General features: G+C 52.0%; 2 protein-coding genes across 3 annotated transcripts in view; both read left to right on the top strand.

The window, feature by feature from the left end:
• The first annotated feature begins 199 nt into the window (after positions 1-199).
• LOC116950767 (protein S100-A1-like) lies at positions 200-6,943 on the top strand. The gene is made up of 3 exons (XM_032968823.2): positions 200-518; positions 1,181-1,346; positions 5,959-6,943. Exons 2-3 carry the CDS (start codon positions 1,206-1,208, stop codon positions 6,124-6,126), a joined length of 309 nt encoding a protein of 102 aa, XP_032824714.2. The 5' UTR covers positions 200-518; positions 1,181-1,205; the 3' UTR covers positions 6,127-6,943.
• Positions 6,944-10,197: 3,254 nt separating this feature from the next.
• LOC116950595 (monocarboxylate transporter 2-like) overlaps positions 10,198-16,193 on the top strand; it is a 39,645-nt gene continuing 33,649 nt past the window's right edge. The window contains exon 1 of one of the 2 annotated variants that reach the window (XM_032968496.2): positions 10,198-10,322. The gene's annotated coding sequence lies outside the window, so the exon portion shown is untranslated. Of the gene's footprint in view, positions 10,323-10,374; positions 10,794-16,193 lie in introns of those variants that run through there. The other variant, XM_032968497.2, reaches the window with a different exon arrangement.

Here is a 16,193-nt window from a genome sequence, read left to right as displayed (position 1 = left end):
AAAACCTGGGCGATTCCCCCTTTTGGCAACCCCAGCTACCCCCGTGACGAATGGACGCGTTGCCTCTCAGCGGGCTCCCACCACAGCTTCTTCTGTTTGTTGAAACAGAATGCGCGTGTCTGTTTGCCTGGCTCTTTGCGTGCGTTCCCGTATTGAGCATGGCATAGCTTCTTAACACGTCCACGTGAAAACCCCTGAGACAATCTTCCACGGCGAATGACTGTCCTTTTGACACGGGGGCATCCATCACCACCGAGGGAAAATTGGCAAGATGCGGTGGGCGCAAACAGAGGGAGCCTCGACACGTTAAAGTTGCCGCGACAGAGACACCGGCTCGCATGTTTTTTTTGTTTTGTGCCGCATTCCCTACTGGTTCTACGTGTCTCTGCTTATTAGGCAGAGAAGCCCCGGGGGTGACCACGTCGCTTGGGCTGGGTGGGTGTGCCACCTGAGCCAGCTGCGTTAAGAGCCCCTTCCCCGGCCACACAGCACAGACATTTGCCGAGGAAGCGATCGAGGTGAGTTCCACGTCTGCCGACGCCTTATCGCTTTGTGAATGGTCGTTGGCACGGTCACTGCCTTATCGCTCTTTTATCCTTGCTTGCCTGCGTGGCTGTTGTGGTTTCCGTGAACTTCGCTCGTTTATTCGTTCACCTACTGTTACAGATATGCAACGCGTATTCTATCGACACTTAACCAGACAAACGCGCTCACCCACATGTTTATTTTATTGTGCGTCGCTTGCCTACACGAATACATCAAAGCGTGTGTGTGTGGATACACAGTTTTGGGAGGAGCGGTAGTGTAGCGGTCAGCGCTACGCTGCGCTACGAACCCGACGACTCGAGTTCGATTCCCGCTCACGGTCAACACCGATGACGATTATCTGAACCGGTCCTGGATCTCCCCTAGGTCGACTCCGTCTGAAATGAGTAGCCGGTGCGATGTGTAAACGTCGCCGCCGGGGAGACAAAGGCGGTCGGGCGTGGTGCTGGCCACCCACCCCCCCGTGTGCCGTGCCGGCCTTCATAGGTGCTACTCGCTAACAGCACTTGCCCCCTACAGTCTGTCACAGGCTACACGGAGGGGTCTTTTTTCTTTGTCATATACAGTTGTGAAATCTATGAACGCGAGAGCACGGTAACGATTTGTCTTTTCAATTCCACACTGTGGCACGCAGCGAACAAACACACAAGCGCAGAAACATGGCCCAACCCAAACTGGACGGAATCATTAAAGACATTGTATTGGTGTTCAACGCCTATTCTTCCGAGTCTGGCGACGCGACCACGCTCAGCAAAGAGGAGCTTGGGGAATTAATGCGCTCTGAGCTCCCTGGATTCCTGGTACTGTATTCCCACACGCACAGCTTGCCTCCGCAATTGTCTCTGGGTTTAATAATAATAATACAAATTTCATTTTATATAGCGTAAGTTATGCAATTGCATTCCACAATGCCGCACATTAATTATCCAGTTACGTACGCAAAAATAAAACCCTACTAGTTAGCGAGCAAATAAAAATAATAATACATAAATAACGAGAAAAAATGCACATAACAAGAAAAAATAATCGCAGAGAACATAACTTAAGTAAATAATAAAATAAAATGTATGCATAAATAACGAGTAGCATGCATACCAACAAAGGCATAGCGTACAGAAGTCACCACGTGGACTCCCGCAATGTGTTTTTTATCTTGCACAGAGGCGATAAGGCAGACAGAACCGGTACCAGCGATTCGCCCCAAGCAGGTCAACTCCACGTGTTCGTGTGTTTATACGTGCGCGACGAATGTGTATAGGCCATATCGATACGAACATTTCCAGCGTGCGATGCATATTATACGTGTGACCCACGCAGGGGAAATGTTCGTTGAACTGCGAGGGAAAGAATACGTGCACAATGAGGTGTGGCACAAAAGAATGTACAAAGAAAAAGTGACGGCTAGCCGCACCCCGCTTGTTCACAACTTTGACAGCTGCTCGCAGAGGATGGCCACCTCGCAGTGGTTGGCTCTGGCACCCGAATCACATTTACACGCAAGTGAAATGTTTCTTAAAGTTGATAATATAGGTTTATTTTGGGGGGGGGGGGGGGCGGGAGAGTTAGATCGAGTAAAGAAAAATGTGTCGTTAAACCCGCCACCACCCGACACAGCCAATTATTAAGGTTTGACACGTAAACAGGACATGCCAATTCGTCACTAGTACAGCACTAGTACAGCACACCGGTGTGTTCATTGTAAATATATTGTGGGTTTTCGCTCCAACACACCGGTGTGCTGTACTCGTAACGACTTGGCATGTTCCGTTTACGTGACAAACCTTACTTATTGTCGGTGTCGGGTGGTGGTGGGTTTAACGACACATTTATATTTATGCGATCTAACCCAAAAAAAACCCTATATTATGGATGATATTGGTCACGAAAGCCTACGGGTTAAACTTCTTAGAGTCTGGTCATTAGCAGGATGTACAGTACTTTGCATGGCACCAATAATTGTTTTAAAACTGTACAGTGACTTAGAATGCAACTGAAGCAGGGTGATCAGAGTTGATTACCAACGTTCTGGGGACTAAATTTTGATTTAAAGCTTTCGTGACTGCAGTAATTCATATTCTTGTTTTATATATTTTTTATTATTTTATTGTTTCCCTTCAACGTGACTTTACCGAAAGAGCTAAGAATATGAAGTTCTGGGGACTATTTGCAGAACTATGGAATCTAGACCATAAACATTCGTACCAGTTATGCTTACTCACGAATACACGTGACTCCATTCCTATTACCAAAGGCATTTTTAAAGTTTTCAGTGTGTTCTATAATTACATTACCAATATTGGGCTCATTATGTATGTGCGTTGAACTTCTTTCGCGCCGTACGTAGCCAACCGTACTAATCGGAGGTGCGGCGGGAAGAACAACAAACTAAACACAAAACGCAGTTTTAATAAAATGAGTTTTCAATCTAAATCATTTAAAAGTGCATACCTCCAGTGCCTTCCTGATATCGGAAAGCGTGCGATGCATAAAGGAAACAAGACCGCAGGAAACTACTTCATTGAGAGACGGCTGCACAGTTGGGCTCGGTATGAATGTAAGAGGAAGAAAAGTAACGCACAAAATAATTGGAGACATCTTTCAGAGGCACCCAAATGGAAAATAGCAGTGATTTGAGGGCCGACCGAGATCAAACTTCTTAAGAGATGGACGAGAGTGGGTTGCTGTACTTTCTGAAAGCTAATTTTGATCATGAAAATAAAGACATCAACGTATAAAAGCAATATGACGCTACTACGAAGAGATTTTTTATCAGTGCATATGTTTTTCATATCCAAACTCCAGATGATCCAAAATGTCGCTGCCAGACTCTTCAACGGCACCCGCAATTAAACCAACATCGCCCCAGCATTCTGCTCATTCCACTGGTTCCGAATCCAATCCTGGTTTAATTTCAGGATCACACTCATCACTGCTTCCCTCTCATTTCACTCTACTCCATGCACTCTCCTCTTCGGCAACCAGAGCTTTCTGTAAAAGCTCCCAGTCAACCCTTGATTAAGTAAGAAGCCGCTGATTCTCTCTCTCTCTCTGCTGCCCACACAAGTCTGAATTTTCCTTCACCCAGCCACCTGTGCTGTGGACTCCTCGCTCCTGTTTAAGTAAAGTTCAAGACTTTCCGTTTTCTCAGCCTGTCACCACTGCCTTTACAAAATAAATGCGCACACTCTCTGTGCCGTGTGCTGATGTGTGGTCGCATTTAGCCGTTGTGCAAATACACATTGCATAAGTATAGTACGCAAATATCCTTAGGTGTGCTCGGAGCATGGGAAGACATGGCCAAGAGAGAGAGAGGGCTTAACAATCTGAATATCTGAATCCTGACGACCACGAGCTCAGGCTGAGCCAGCCTGGACCCAAGGGCCAGTGCCTCTTTGTGTCTAGGGTCTCCGTGACCTCTGGCTCAAACATCTAAACGGCTCCTTGACTCCGTGGACCTGCAGCCAATTTAGTGCAGCCTCTTCACATGGGCATGAGCCGGAGGCGCGGGCGAGGCCCTCGCGGGCGAGGCGCGATGACGCACGAGCCGCCTCCTCAACCCGCACCTGCCCAGGCAAGTCGGAGCGGGGAGTGAGGTTCACGTTACTTTCAGCACGTCTCTCCAACGTATGGTTTTGACCCGTACCATACACGCATCATCTAGTCGAATCGTATATTTATACAGCGAGCACCTTCGCTCGCGGCGCTTGACATAGCTTGCAAAACGGCGACGCAGAATGGAATGATGCAGTCGCAAGGGGGCGTGCTAGGATTGGGGGATGTGTGACAGCGATAGAGGGGTACCTTTGGGTCACGAAAGGGTAGGGGAGGGACGGGAATAAGTGGTGGGACCAGGGGAGCGAAGAGGAAGAGAATGAGCAATCGAGAAGAGGTGAGGCTTTAAGACAGGTGGCGAGATGTTAACTACCTCGCCTCGTATACAGGAGGCCGTGGGTTCAATCCCGACCCTGACGGCTGCTGTATATTTGGAGTTTTCTTCTCTCTCTCCCGGTCAGCGCAGATGAAGATGACTCGGATGTGGGTGGTTTGTGCCGCTCACTGGACTTGCAATCCAGAGGATTTGATTTCCCCCTGGTGGGACAGATGAAACAATGGCCACGTTTCTCAATCCCCCCCCCCAATGCCCACCTCTGTCTGCCCAGCAATAAAATAATACACGACAGTCGATAGTCATAGGACGCAATGTGGTGGGGTCAAATGTGGGTACGCCCACCTCCCAACACACACGTGCGGTCAACGTGGAAGAGCATTCTGTTGTCACTAACCCCCGGGCACCTCCGATGAGCACGGTTGGCTACGTACGGTGCGAAAGAAGTTCAACGTACGTACGGCGCATGTCAATGACCCTCTCGATTGCGCCCTGGCAGAGGCCCCTTCGGCCAGGCATTTGGTGCGAGCGAGCCATTGCAAGGCCGCACCTTCTACCTTGCGTGTGTAACATCGCGCGAGACTCGCGCGTTTGATCGCCTGCAGGGTTGTTGTTGTTGGTGTTTGCTCAATTGGGGCTCCACCCAATCCAACGCAACGCACCGTAGACAGGCACGGACAACGAAACACTCAAACACGTTTGTCAATAACACTGTGGTCGGCAGTGGAAATACAGGGTGCTTTAAAAAAATGTTAACACTTATACGGGACTATCGTTTCTAATGAAAAATAGAACGGATAATGCACTGTAACATGATAACAAATATATGGTAATAGCTTCAAAAGGTCAAAGAGTCTCGACTTGTTCGCCATCATCGTCAATGCGTGCCTAGAATCTTCTCCAGGTGGTCTCCAGAGCCTGGAGGCAGCAGCACATTTTTTTGCAAATTCACCCTGTATGTATACAGTACGAAAATACGAATAAGTTCGACCCTTTCTGGCAATGAAAAATGAGGTTTTAAGATGTAAAAACACCAAATTATACATTTTTGCAAGGAATCAAGTCTGCATTAACCACACACGGTACTTGTGAACATGCAAACAAGACATGCTTTGACAATTATAGATGGCATTGTCTTTGAAACTGATTGGCCGACACCAGCGGCAGCAACCTTCTTGATGGCCCAGTCTCACCAGTGTCAGTAGACCAGAGAACGCCAAAATGTTAACAGAGCCCCCTCTCTCCCACTTATATATTCTCCACTACGACACCCACGCTTATTTCGTGTTCTGGTATTATATCATGTTTGCGTTGACCTAGGGCCCGTATCTTAAAGATAGGCTCGTTGCCCATACCATCTTTGAGTTCACCAGCATTGATTTAGAGCAAGCCTGACTGCCGAAGAGACACAGCATGTCGAAACCGGTCCCGGGTTTGCTCATATTGAACCACCGTCGCTCGCAATAACGCACTCCCAGAAGGCGTCGGAAGCACATCATCCGCCGTATCTTTATATTGTTGTTTAGAATCAGCTCGATCCGGGGATGCTGGACCAGTTGATGCAGGACCTTGACACGGACGAGGACGGCCAAGTGAACTTCCAGGAGTTCATGTCCTTGTTGAGCATCATCACCATCCAGTGCGACGAGGAATACATGAAGCTCAAGCAGAAGAAGAAGGGGGGGCGATCCTGAGAATCCGCGTGCCCAAAAGCGCGACCCATGCCTCGTGCTCCCCCCCCCGTGCCCCCCCCCCCTACCTGTTCAGGCGCATGCAGTGTTCACGGTTACACAGGGGTTTGGGTTATGTTGTCATTTGTTGTTGCAATAATCAGGACTACTGCACGCACGACACGTGGGTGTTTTAATCTTGGTAAGTGATCTGCAAAGAGTTCCCACTCTACAGAAATGGTGCAATCCATACGGCTGCGTGTTTCAATGTAGGGGTAGTTAACAACGGAGCGACGTTCGCCTTACATCTGACATCATTGTTACGTTAAAGATATCCTGACGTGTTTCCTTCGGCGTCACGTGCTCACACAGACGTCGTAACGATGGCTGACGCGGTTAGACCACAGGAATTCGACGACCTTCGTGATTTCAATGTACTCAGGGACTCCTCTACTTACGAACGAGTTAGGTACCAGAGGTCTGTTCGTAAGTCGATTTGTTCGCAAGTCCAACTTTGCTCCTGTTGATTCAAAACACGTTGGACGGCATATACACTTAACGCGGGGGATGGTTTTAAAAGTTGTATAATCTCCTGTAGACGTAGATGCCACTGGTTCTTCATGTTCTGCCGATTTAGGTGCCACCACCGCCATCTATTGCGCGGCAGTTGAACTTACGGCTCTCGTTATCTCTGAAAGTTCGTAAGTCGAATGTTCGTAAGCAGAGGAGTCCCTGTATTGTCGTTTTTGCACTGATTGCATCGCTTAACAACATCTCTGCTGTCTTGCCTTGTCATCATTCAAACGCATAAAGTTCCAGCTGTGGCGAAGGCGGAAATGGAGTGATAATTTTCCTGAATCCACTTTATGTCATAACTCGACTGCTTGAACGTGCGCGAAATTCCGCATAACCGTTGGGCTGTGGCAGTGCGCACACAACTTCCACCGTTAAGCGGCTGACGACACAGTTGACGCACGGGGCATTCATCAGTCAAGAGTTAGGGGTCAGGGGGTAGAGCAATATGGGCGCCAGGAGATGTTAACTACTTCGCCTGGTATACAGGAGGTCGTGGGTTTAATACGTAGGCTTTCGCGACCAATATCATCGATAATAGAGGGGTTTTTTTTGTCTGTTAGATCGCGTAAATATAAATGTGTTGTTAAACCCGCCTACCACCCGACACAGCTAATTAGTAAGGTTTGCCACGTGAACAAAACGTGCCAATTCGTTACTAGTACAGCAAAACAGTGTGTTGGAGAGTAAACCCACAACATTGTGTGCTGTACTAGTAAGGAATTGCCATGTTTTGTTTACGTGACAAACCTTACTAATTGGCTGCGTTGGGTGGTGGCGGGTTTAACGACACATTTATATTAACGCGATCTAACCCCAAAAACCTCTATTATAGGAGGTCGTGAGTTCGATCCCGACCCTGGAGTTTGCGTTTCTCACTCTCTCCGTGGTGGCGTGGATTTTTCTTCAGGCCCTCCGGGTTTTCCCCCCTCAACATTGAGAAACCAACGTGCATTTTAGAGAATTTGGCTGCAATTAATTTCCACGTGATGATAAGCCCCTCTTCGTCCAGCTATCGTTTGCGATCGTCAGGTCGCTCCCGAAAAAGAGAGCTACGTCTTAGCTCAGTGGGCCTCACCTGGTAAATAAAAAAAGTACAGCGCTTAGTTTGTTTAATATAAGTTTACTTGAACAAATATCCCTAAGGGTTAACCCCTACTGAGTAAGTCTGCTGACGTATACAACGTGCCTTAATACACACGGGCGATGCGGGCTGTGTCTGGCTAGCGAGGTGCGGGGTTTTCGGCTGTCACGAAGGCTGATAACCCACACAGAGACTTTGTACTCGGCTCGGTGCGCGTTGTGGGCGCAGGGCAGCCGTGAGTTGCCGTGCGAGCACTCAATATCACCTTCGCACTGTCACCTTTGAACTTGACGTTTGACATTCGCCACGGCTGAATGTTGGCAGTTAATACATTAATGACTGCCAAATACCAATTACAATTCTCCGCGTAGCCATTAGTGAGCAATTTGGCACGAGACGCCACAAGTGCAAAGTCCAGGCTGCACACAAATCCTCAGCACAGAATGCTCCCAAATCTGAAACACATTTTACACTTCACAAAATGTTCGTTGATCGAGAAGGGGTTCGCGTCTTTGGCTTTCCTTTGCAGACTTCTAAGCCTGCGACACTGTATTCACAAACACAACGTAATGTTGAGAGTAAAAGTAGAAAAGAGTAGGGTTAAACAGCAGATGGGGACCTGGGGTGACCAGGGGATTCCGGTTTGTTGTAAAGGTCTTTGGCTGGAGGCACGCATGTGTTGGCAGTCTTGGGCACAAAGGCTGGACACTAGAGCCACAAGATAAACATTTGAAGACGGTGAATGAGAGCAGTTAGAAACGGGGCTCCTATAGTCGGACAAGTGCCACTAGTAGGATCACACGTCCCAGTAGCGTCTGTGGGTCTCTGTTTGGTGAATCTATGGGTCTGTGGGTCTCTGTGTGGTGAGTCTATGGGTTTCTGTGTGGTGAGTCTATGGGTCTCTGTGTGGTGAGTTTATGGGTCTCTGTGTGGTGAGTCTATGGGTTTCTGTGTGGTGAGTCTATGGGTCTCTGTTTGGTGAGTCTATGGGCCTCTGTTTGGTGAGTCTATGGGTCTCTGTGTGGTGAGTCTATCGGTCTCTGTGTGATGAGTCTATGGGTCTCTGTGTGGTGAGTCTATGGGTCTCTGTGTGGTGAGGCTATTGGTCTCTGTGTGGTAACTCTATGGGTATCTGTGTGGTGAGTCTATGGGTCTCTGTGTGGTGAGTCCATGGGTCTCTGTGTGGTAAGTCTATGGGTCTCTGTGTGGTGAGTCTATGGGTCTCTGTGTGGTAAGTCTATGGGTCTCTGTGTGGTGAGTCTATGGGTTTCTGTGTGGTGAGTCTATGGGTCTCTGTTTGGTGAGTCTATGGGTCTCTGTTTGGTGAGTCTATGGGTCTCTGTGTGGTGAGTCTATCGGTCTCTGTGTGATGAGTCTATGGGTCTCTGTGTGGTGAGTCTATGGGTCTCTGTGTGGTGAGTCTATTGGTCTCTGTGTGGTAACTCTATGGGTATCTGTGTGGTGAGTCTATGGGTCTCTGTGTGGTGAGTCCATGGGTCTCTGTGTGGTAAGTCTATGGGTCTCTGTGTGGTGAGTCTATGGGTCTCTGTGTAGTAAGTCTATGGGTCTCTGTGTGGTGAGTCTATGGGTCTCTGTGTGGTGAGTCTATGGGTCTCTGTGTGGTGAGTCTATGGGTCTCTGTGTGGTGAGTCTAAGACTATCAGGGTAGATCTTGGAGGTTGCTGCGTGTCTCCCGCGCGGCAGCTGCGCGCATCTGGCGGAGGAAGGCAGAGAGAGGCGCTGGCGGTGAGCTGCCCTGCTGGCAACAAAAGGCCCTTTGGGCCACGTGTGACATCTCGATTCACGAAAGCCGACTCGGGCGACGTGCAAGCGAATTCACTGCTAAAACTTTTTTTTTTACAACCTCCCGATGACACACACAGGCAGACGTGCACAACCAAATTTCACTTTCGTTATAAGCAGTTCCGGATTATCCCAGCAGCATAAGTTAGCTACACGTGTAGCTACGGGCCCCGCACTTTCAAGGGCCCCGCGCGAAATGCTTTCAAGCTATCAACTCGGGTTCAGTGATTCTGCACTTGCTCTATTACTATAGTACTATACCGCCTTCAACTCTTATGAACGACTGGCTGTTTACGATTAGCGATTTGTCGTATTATCTTGGCTGTATAGCAAATGAAAAAATACAATTACTTTACTATGCAAGTTAAAAATGTATGTTATTTCAAATGTAGGGCCCCTTTATAACATCATGCTCCAGGCCCCGCACTAGCTTAATCAGGAACTTGTTCTCAGGGATGGGGGGGTGGTGTGGGGGCGGGAGAGGGGAGACGGCAAATCCCCTGACCCCCTTCCCCCCCGGCCACGGGGAAGACTTCCCAGCAGAGGGCAGCACGCGCGGGCAGCAGCAACAACAGCCCAGAGCAGCGGGTGGAAGTCGTGGTGCAATCGGCGAGTTGGGAGAGCGTGGCCCGCCCCCCCCGTGAGTTACAGGGGTGGAATAAAAGTGACCGATTTGAGTCAACGCACGCACCCCATATAGCTCCATTGCACGAGCGAGAGAGAGGAGCCTCTCCTGCTGTTGCTGCTGCCGCTACTCGCCGTGAGTCAAACCTCGACGTGCGCACCACCACCACCCCCCACGGGCACGCGCACGCACGCGCGCGTGCCGGACTGCACGTGGGACGGTCGCGTCGCGTTGTGTCACGGGAGGCGCCCCCCCCACCGCTCCTGACGTGCGTCTCGTGTCACGGCGTCGATCTTCATTCATCCAGCCCCGGTCTCCCCCCGCCCCGCGCTCCCCATCACCACCACCACCCAGCAGCAGCGTTGGGACTGTGGGGCTCCGCGGGGCTGCCGTACAAATCAGAAGCGCCAGGCAGCTCTGGCCATTCACTGCCCCCGGCACTCACCCTCGACTCACCCTCCACTGACCTCACCCTCGACTCACCCTCCACTCACCTCACCCTCCACTCACCCTCCACTCACCTCACCCTCCACTCACCCTCCTCCACCCAACCTCCTATTCACCACACACAGCGTGCTGCTGCTGCTGAGACTACTCAAGTGACCGGTAAGGTTCGCGTGTGTGGCTTACAGGCGGTGTTGTAGATTATTGCTGTTGTAGATTATTGCTGTTGTAGTTTATTGGATTCACAAACGTAACTCTCGCTGCTGCTGCTAAGTGGCTGGCGTTCGTCAGTCGAGTCGTGTGGGATGTGTCTCGTACGGGAATTCACTCTCCCTTGTGGTGATGAACCCAGACTCTGCAGAATGTTTGAGTGTGGCTAGGGTACAGTGTTCGACTCGCGTTTAACACGAGGCGTGCGTGGATCTGCTCCCCCCCACACACACAGATGGCACGTTTTAAATTCAGAGGCCGTTGTAGTTTCGCTCCATCATCGTCATCACCGCCACTAGCGAGAAGAACCCGAGGGCTAATATTAGAATGAGTGCCCCATTGTGTCAAGTCTCGATTTGGTACCTCGACTAAGGGGCTTGCCTCCCTCCAGAGGAACGTCGAATGTCCACCACGGACGCCGAATCCCGAGACGAGCGCCTATCCCCAGCTGTGAACCCATCTCGGCTGTAAGTTCCCACCGATTTAGGCAGCGAGCAGGAGTTGATTCGAGAGACAGCGCCCTGGGCAAGGGGCTGGCGGGGTTCGGGCTCCGGATTCAACGGCAGTCAGAGTCGGTCACTTCGGGACGCTCCGCTGCCGCTCGTGGCCGCGGTCGTCTGTGGCTTGACCCACCTGAACGTCAAAGTGTAGCTGTCCGTCAACATCGGCAGCCGCACGATAAGAAGGAGTGAATTGCTATCTCGGTCGTGTCCCCTTCCATTGGCTGTCGCTCCCGTCATTATTCGTCTCGACTGCCGGCTATCGTCATTTCTAGCCGTGTCGCGCCCCCCGCCCCCCCCTGCCGGGCTCCTCTGATTTCATTTGAAACATTCCTGAACGTTCACCATCGCCAGCTCAAAGTAGCGCCTCTGTGACAGTCATTATTGCTCAGGGGCAGCCGCGACAAAGAGCCAAAAATCCACCGTAGGCTCCAACTTCAAGCGGTGGCAGGATACACCCCCCTCTCGCTATGAAAACTTATACGTGCCTCAATCTTGATCGAAAGTGTCGGAAGCGGTGATTCGCCATTAACCCACAGGGGGCTATCAGCCCCTTCATCACTTATCCTGCACCGTATCCGTACCGCAGCCTGCGCCACCACGTGCTGCTGCGTGGCTCTTCCTTGACGCGGCCGCAAGGCCCGAGAAGAGTCGCGTGGTGGCCCCAGCCACGGACTCCCGGGGAGGGAACAAACGCGTGCCTGTGAGGGCTGTGTGTGTGTGTGGGGCTGTGTGTGTGTGGGGCTGTGTGTGTGTGTGGGGCTGTGTGTGTGTGGGGCTGTGTGTGTGTGTGGGGCTGTGTGTGTGTGGGGCTGTGTGTGTGTAGGGCTGTGCCTGTGTAGGGCTGTGTGTATGTAGGGCTGTGTGTGTGTAGGGCTGTGTGTGTATGTGGGGCTGTGTGTGTGGGGGGCTGTGCGTGTGTGGGGCTGTGTGTGTGTAGGGCTGTGCCTGTGTATGGGGCTGTGTATGTGGGGCTGTGTGTATGGGGCTGTGTGTGTATGTGGGCTGTGTGGGGCTGTGTATGTGTGGGGGCTGTGTGTGTGTAGGGCTGTGTGTATGTAGGGCTGTGTGTATGTAGGGCTGTGTGTGTATGTGGGCTGTGTGTGTATGGGGCTGTGTATGTGGGGCTGTGTATGTGGGGCTGTGTGTATGGGGCTGTGTATGTGGGCTGTGTGTATGAGGCTGAGTATGTGCGGCTGTGTGTGTATGTGGGGCTGTGTGTGTATGGGGCTGTGTGTGTATGTGGGGCTGTGTGTGTGTAGGGCTGTGTGTATGTTGGGCTGTGTGTGTACGGGGCTGTGTGTGTATGTGGGGCTGTGTGTGTGTAGGGCTGTATGTGTATGTGGGGCTGTGTGTGTATGGGGCTGTGTGTGTATGTGGGGCTGTGTGTGTGTAGGGCTGTATGTGTATGTGGGGCTGTGTGTGTATGGGGCTGTGTGTGTATGTGGGGCTGTGTGTGTGTAGGGCTGTGTGTGTATGTTGGGCTGTGTGTGTATGGGGCTGTGTGTGTATGTGGGGCTGTGTGTGGGGGGAGCGGTAGTGTAGCGGTTAGCGCGAACCTGGTTCGATTCCCGCTCACGGTCAACACCAGTGACGATTATCTGAACCGGTCCTGAGCCTCCCTTAGGTCAACTCAGCCTCAAATGAGTACCCGGTGCGATTCGTAAACATCGCCACAGGGGAGACAAAGGCGGCCGCGCGTGGTGCTGGCCACCCACCCCCTCGTGTGCCGTGCTGGCCTTCAAAGGTGCTCACTAACAGCACTCCTGCTCGGTACAGTTGTCAGGCTATACGGGGTTATTTGCTGTGTGTGGCTGACCGTGGCTGTGCGTGGCTGACCGTGGCTGCTGTGCCTGTTGAGTGTAGCGGCCACGCCGCACAGGAATGTTGCGGCCTGGGGCTGGGTACAAAGGGCCCCTTCTGTCTGGGTATTGGCGCTGGCGAGCGGGAAGGCTGCGCGCGTGGGTGCGTGGGGTGCGTGCGCGCCGTGGTCACTGGCGCAATTGTCATAACTCGCAAACCCGCAGAAGCTGTACCTGAGGACCGACCAGGCCGGGGAGTCTCGTGGGGGGTGGGGGGCCCTCACACACTGTGCCAGCAGCAACTGCGTAGCAGTGAGCGGGATGACGGGGGGCGGGGGTGAGATCAGCCGCGCATGGAGCCGTGAAGAACACGTGGCGCGTGAAGAACACGTGGCGCGTTCCGGGGTTCAGCGGACGAGGGCGGTGCGTGGGCGCGGCGCGCTGCGGAACTGAGTCGGTCAAATACGGAGGCATACAATGACGGCGACGTGAAGCGGGTTCGTCACGCCGGCCTCAATTCAGGGTTGCCCCGGGCGCGGGCTTGCCCCAAGATGCGGAGTTGCGGAACGGGGATTGAGAGACTTGAGTGAGATTCCATCGATTCCAGGCACCACCCCGTGCTGGATGGAGCTTTTGCTCCAGCGAGAAGTCACTGCCCTGAGTGCGTGCGCAGCGCCACCAGCGTCGCCTCGTATCGTGCGTGACCTCGCCGCATTTCAGGGACCCCGCAGCAAGCAGTGGACCCCCGTGTGCGCGCTCCCAGGCTGCATCTATCTGTACGGCAGCTCGCTCCCTGCCTTCCTTTCAGGGAGCGGTGGTGCTCGTGTTAGCAGCTGTAATGGAATGGGGGCGGGGAGGGCACAGTACCCCACATACCCTGAGTTCGTTACGCGTTGTCCTGCGCACCTCATGTTCGTCTGCTATCACTAAAAAAAAACATTTTTAATAAATTCGTTTTCTAGATTGAAGACTTACTTCTTTAGAAGTGATGTGTGTGTGTGTGTTTAGCTTGTTGTCCTCCCCCGCACCCTTCGATGAGCACGGTTGGCTACGTACGGCGCGACAGAAGTTCACAACACCGTACATGCATCCACCCGTTTCAATCACAAACAGCGTTCTGCCTTATCGAAGTGGCTCACTCCAATTTTGAGCGATTGGCCTAGAGCCAGGAATTCGTCCGGGATTCAGGGTAAACCCCGGACAGGTGGCAACGCGGGAGGCACGGCTCTCTGATGCACAATCGGTTGTCCAAGGCGTATAGATGGTGTGTAGGTGGTGTGTAGGTGGTGTGTAGGTGGTGTGCAGGTGGTGTGTAGGTGGCGTGTAGGTGGTGTGTAGGTGGCGTGTAGGTGGTGTGTAGGTGGCGTGCAGGTGGCGTGTAGGTGGCGTGTAGGTGGTGTGTTTGTGGTGTGTAGGTGGTGTGGTTGTGGTGTGTAGGTGGTGTGTAGGTGGTGTGCAGGTGGTGTGCAGGTGATGTGTAGGTGGTGTGTTTGTGGTGTGTAGGTGGCGTGTAGGTGGTGTGTAGGTGGCGTGCAGGTGGCGTGTAGGTGGTGTGTAGGTGGTGTACAGGTGGTGTGTAGGTGGTGTCTTTGTGGTGTGTAGGTGGCGTGTAGGTGGTGTGTAGGTGGCGTGTAGGTGGTGTGTAGGTGGTGTGTAGGTGGTGTACAGGTGGTGTGTAGGTGGTGTGCAGGTGGTGTGTAGGTGGCGTGCAGGTGGCGTGTAGGTGGTGTGCAGGTGGTGTGTAGGTGGTGTGTAGGTGGTGTGCAGGTGGTGTGTAGGTGGCGTGCAGGTGGCGTGTAGGTGGCGTGTAGGTGGTGTGTAGGTGGTGTGTAGGTGGTGTGCAGGTGGTGTGCAGGTGATGTGTAGGTGGTGTGTTTGTGGTGTGTAGGTGGTGTGTAGGTGATGTGTAGGTGGTGTGTTTGTGGTGTGTAGGTGGCGTGTAGGTGGTGTGTAGGTGGTGTGCAGGTGGTGTGTAGGTGGTGTGCAGGTGGTGTGCAGGTGGTGTGTAGGTGGTGTGCAGGTGGTGTGTATGTGGCGTGCAGGTGGCGTGTAGGTGGTGTGTAGGTGGTGTGTAGGTGGTGTGCAGGTGGTGTGCAGGTGGTGTGTAGGTGGTGTGTAGGTGGTGTGTAGGTGGCGTGTAGGTTGTGTGTAGGTGGTGTCTAGGTGGTGTGTAGGTGGCGTGTAGGTGGCGTGTAGGTAATGTGTAGGTGGTGTGTAGGTGGTGTGTAGGTGGCGTGTAGGTGGCGTGTAGGTGGTGTGTAGGTGGTGTGTAGGTGGCGTGCAGCATGGTCGAGTGAAGCCGAGTTCGCCTGTCAGCTGTTTGGTGATACAGACACCAGGACAGCATGGGTTGTGCGTTGCAGAATTGACAGACGTGTAATTTTTTTTTTCCAAAACCAAGTATCCTGTTACTTGAGTCGAGTATTTTTAGTTGTAAAATGCAACAAGTAGACTAAAATGTTTGTGATGGAGTGGAGGAGAATATTGCGACTAATCTTGTGGAGTGGACGGTGTGTGTGTGTATGTACCGTGTGTGTGTATGCACCGTGTGTGTGTATGTACCGTGTGTGTATGCACCGTGTGTGTGTGTATGTACCGTGTGTGTGTGTATGCACCGTGTGTGTATGTACCGTGTGTGTGTACCGTGTATGTACCGTGTGTGTGTACCGTGTGTGTACCGTGTGTGTGTGTATGTACCGTGTGTGTGTACCGTGTGTGTGTGTATGTACCGTGTGTGTGTACAGTGTGTGTGTGTGTACCGTGTGTGTGTGTACCGTGTGTGTATGTACCGTGTGTGTGTACCGTGTGTGTACCGTGTGTGTGTATGTACCGTGTGTGTGTGTACCGTGTGTGTGTGTACCGTGTGTGTACCGTGTGTGTGTGTACCGTGTGTGTATGTACCGTGTGTGTGTGTACCGTGTGTGTACCGTGTGTGTGTGTGTACCGTGTGTGTATGTACCGTGTGTGTGTGTACCGTGTGTGTGTGTACCGTGTGTGTATGTACCGTGTGTGTACCGTGTGTGTGTGTGTACCGTGTGTGTGTGTACCGT

Source organism: Petromyzon marinus, chromosome 40, assembly GCF_048934315.1.
Source record: "Petromyzon marinus isolate PM22_M1 ecotype Great Lakes invasive population chromosome 40, UKy_Petmar_22M1.pri1.0, whole genome shotgun sequence".
NCBI classification, from domain to species: Eukaryota; Metazoa; Chordata; class Hyperoartia; order Petromyzontiformes; family Petromyzontidae; genus Petromyzon; species Petromyzon marinus.
This window is presented reverse-complemented; position numbering and strand designations above follow the sequence as displayed.

Excerpts from the sequence above, each read along its gene's own strand:
- LOC116950767 (XM_032968823.2), top strand. The coding sequence starts at position 1,206 with ATGGCCCAACCCAAACTGGACGGAATCATTAAAGACATTGTATTGGTG. Across the intron at positions 1,347-5,958 it reads CTGAGCTCCCTGGATTCCTG|AATCAGCTCGATCCGGGGAT; the intron begins GTACTGTATTCC and ends ATTGTTGTTTAG.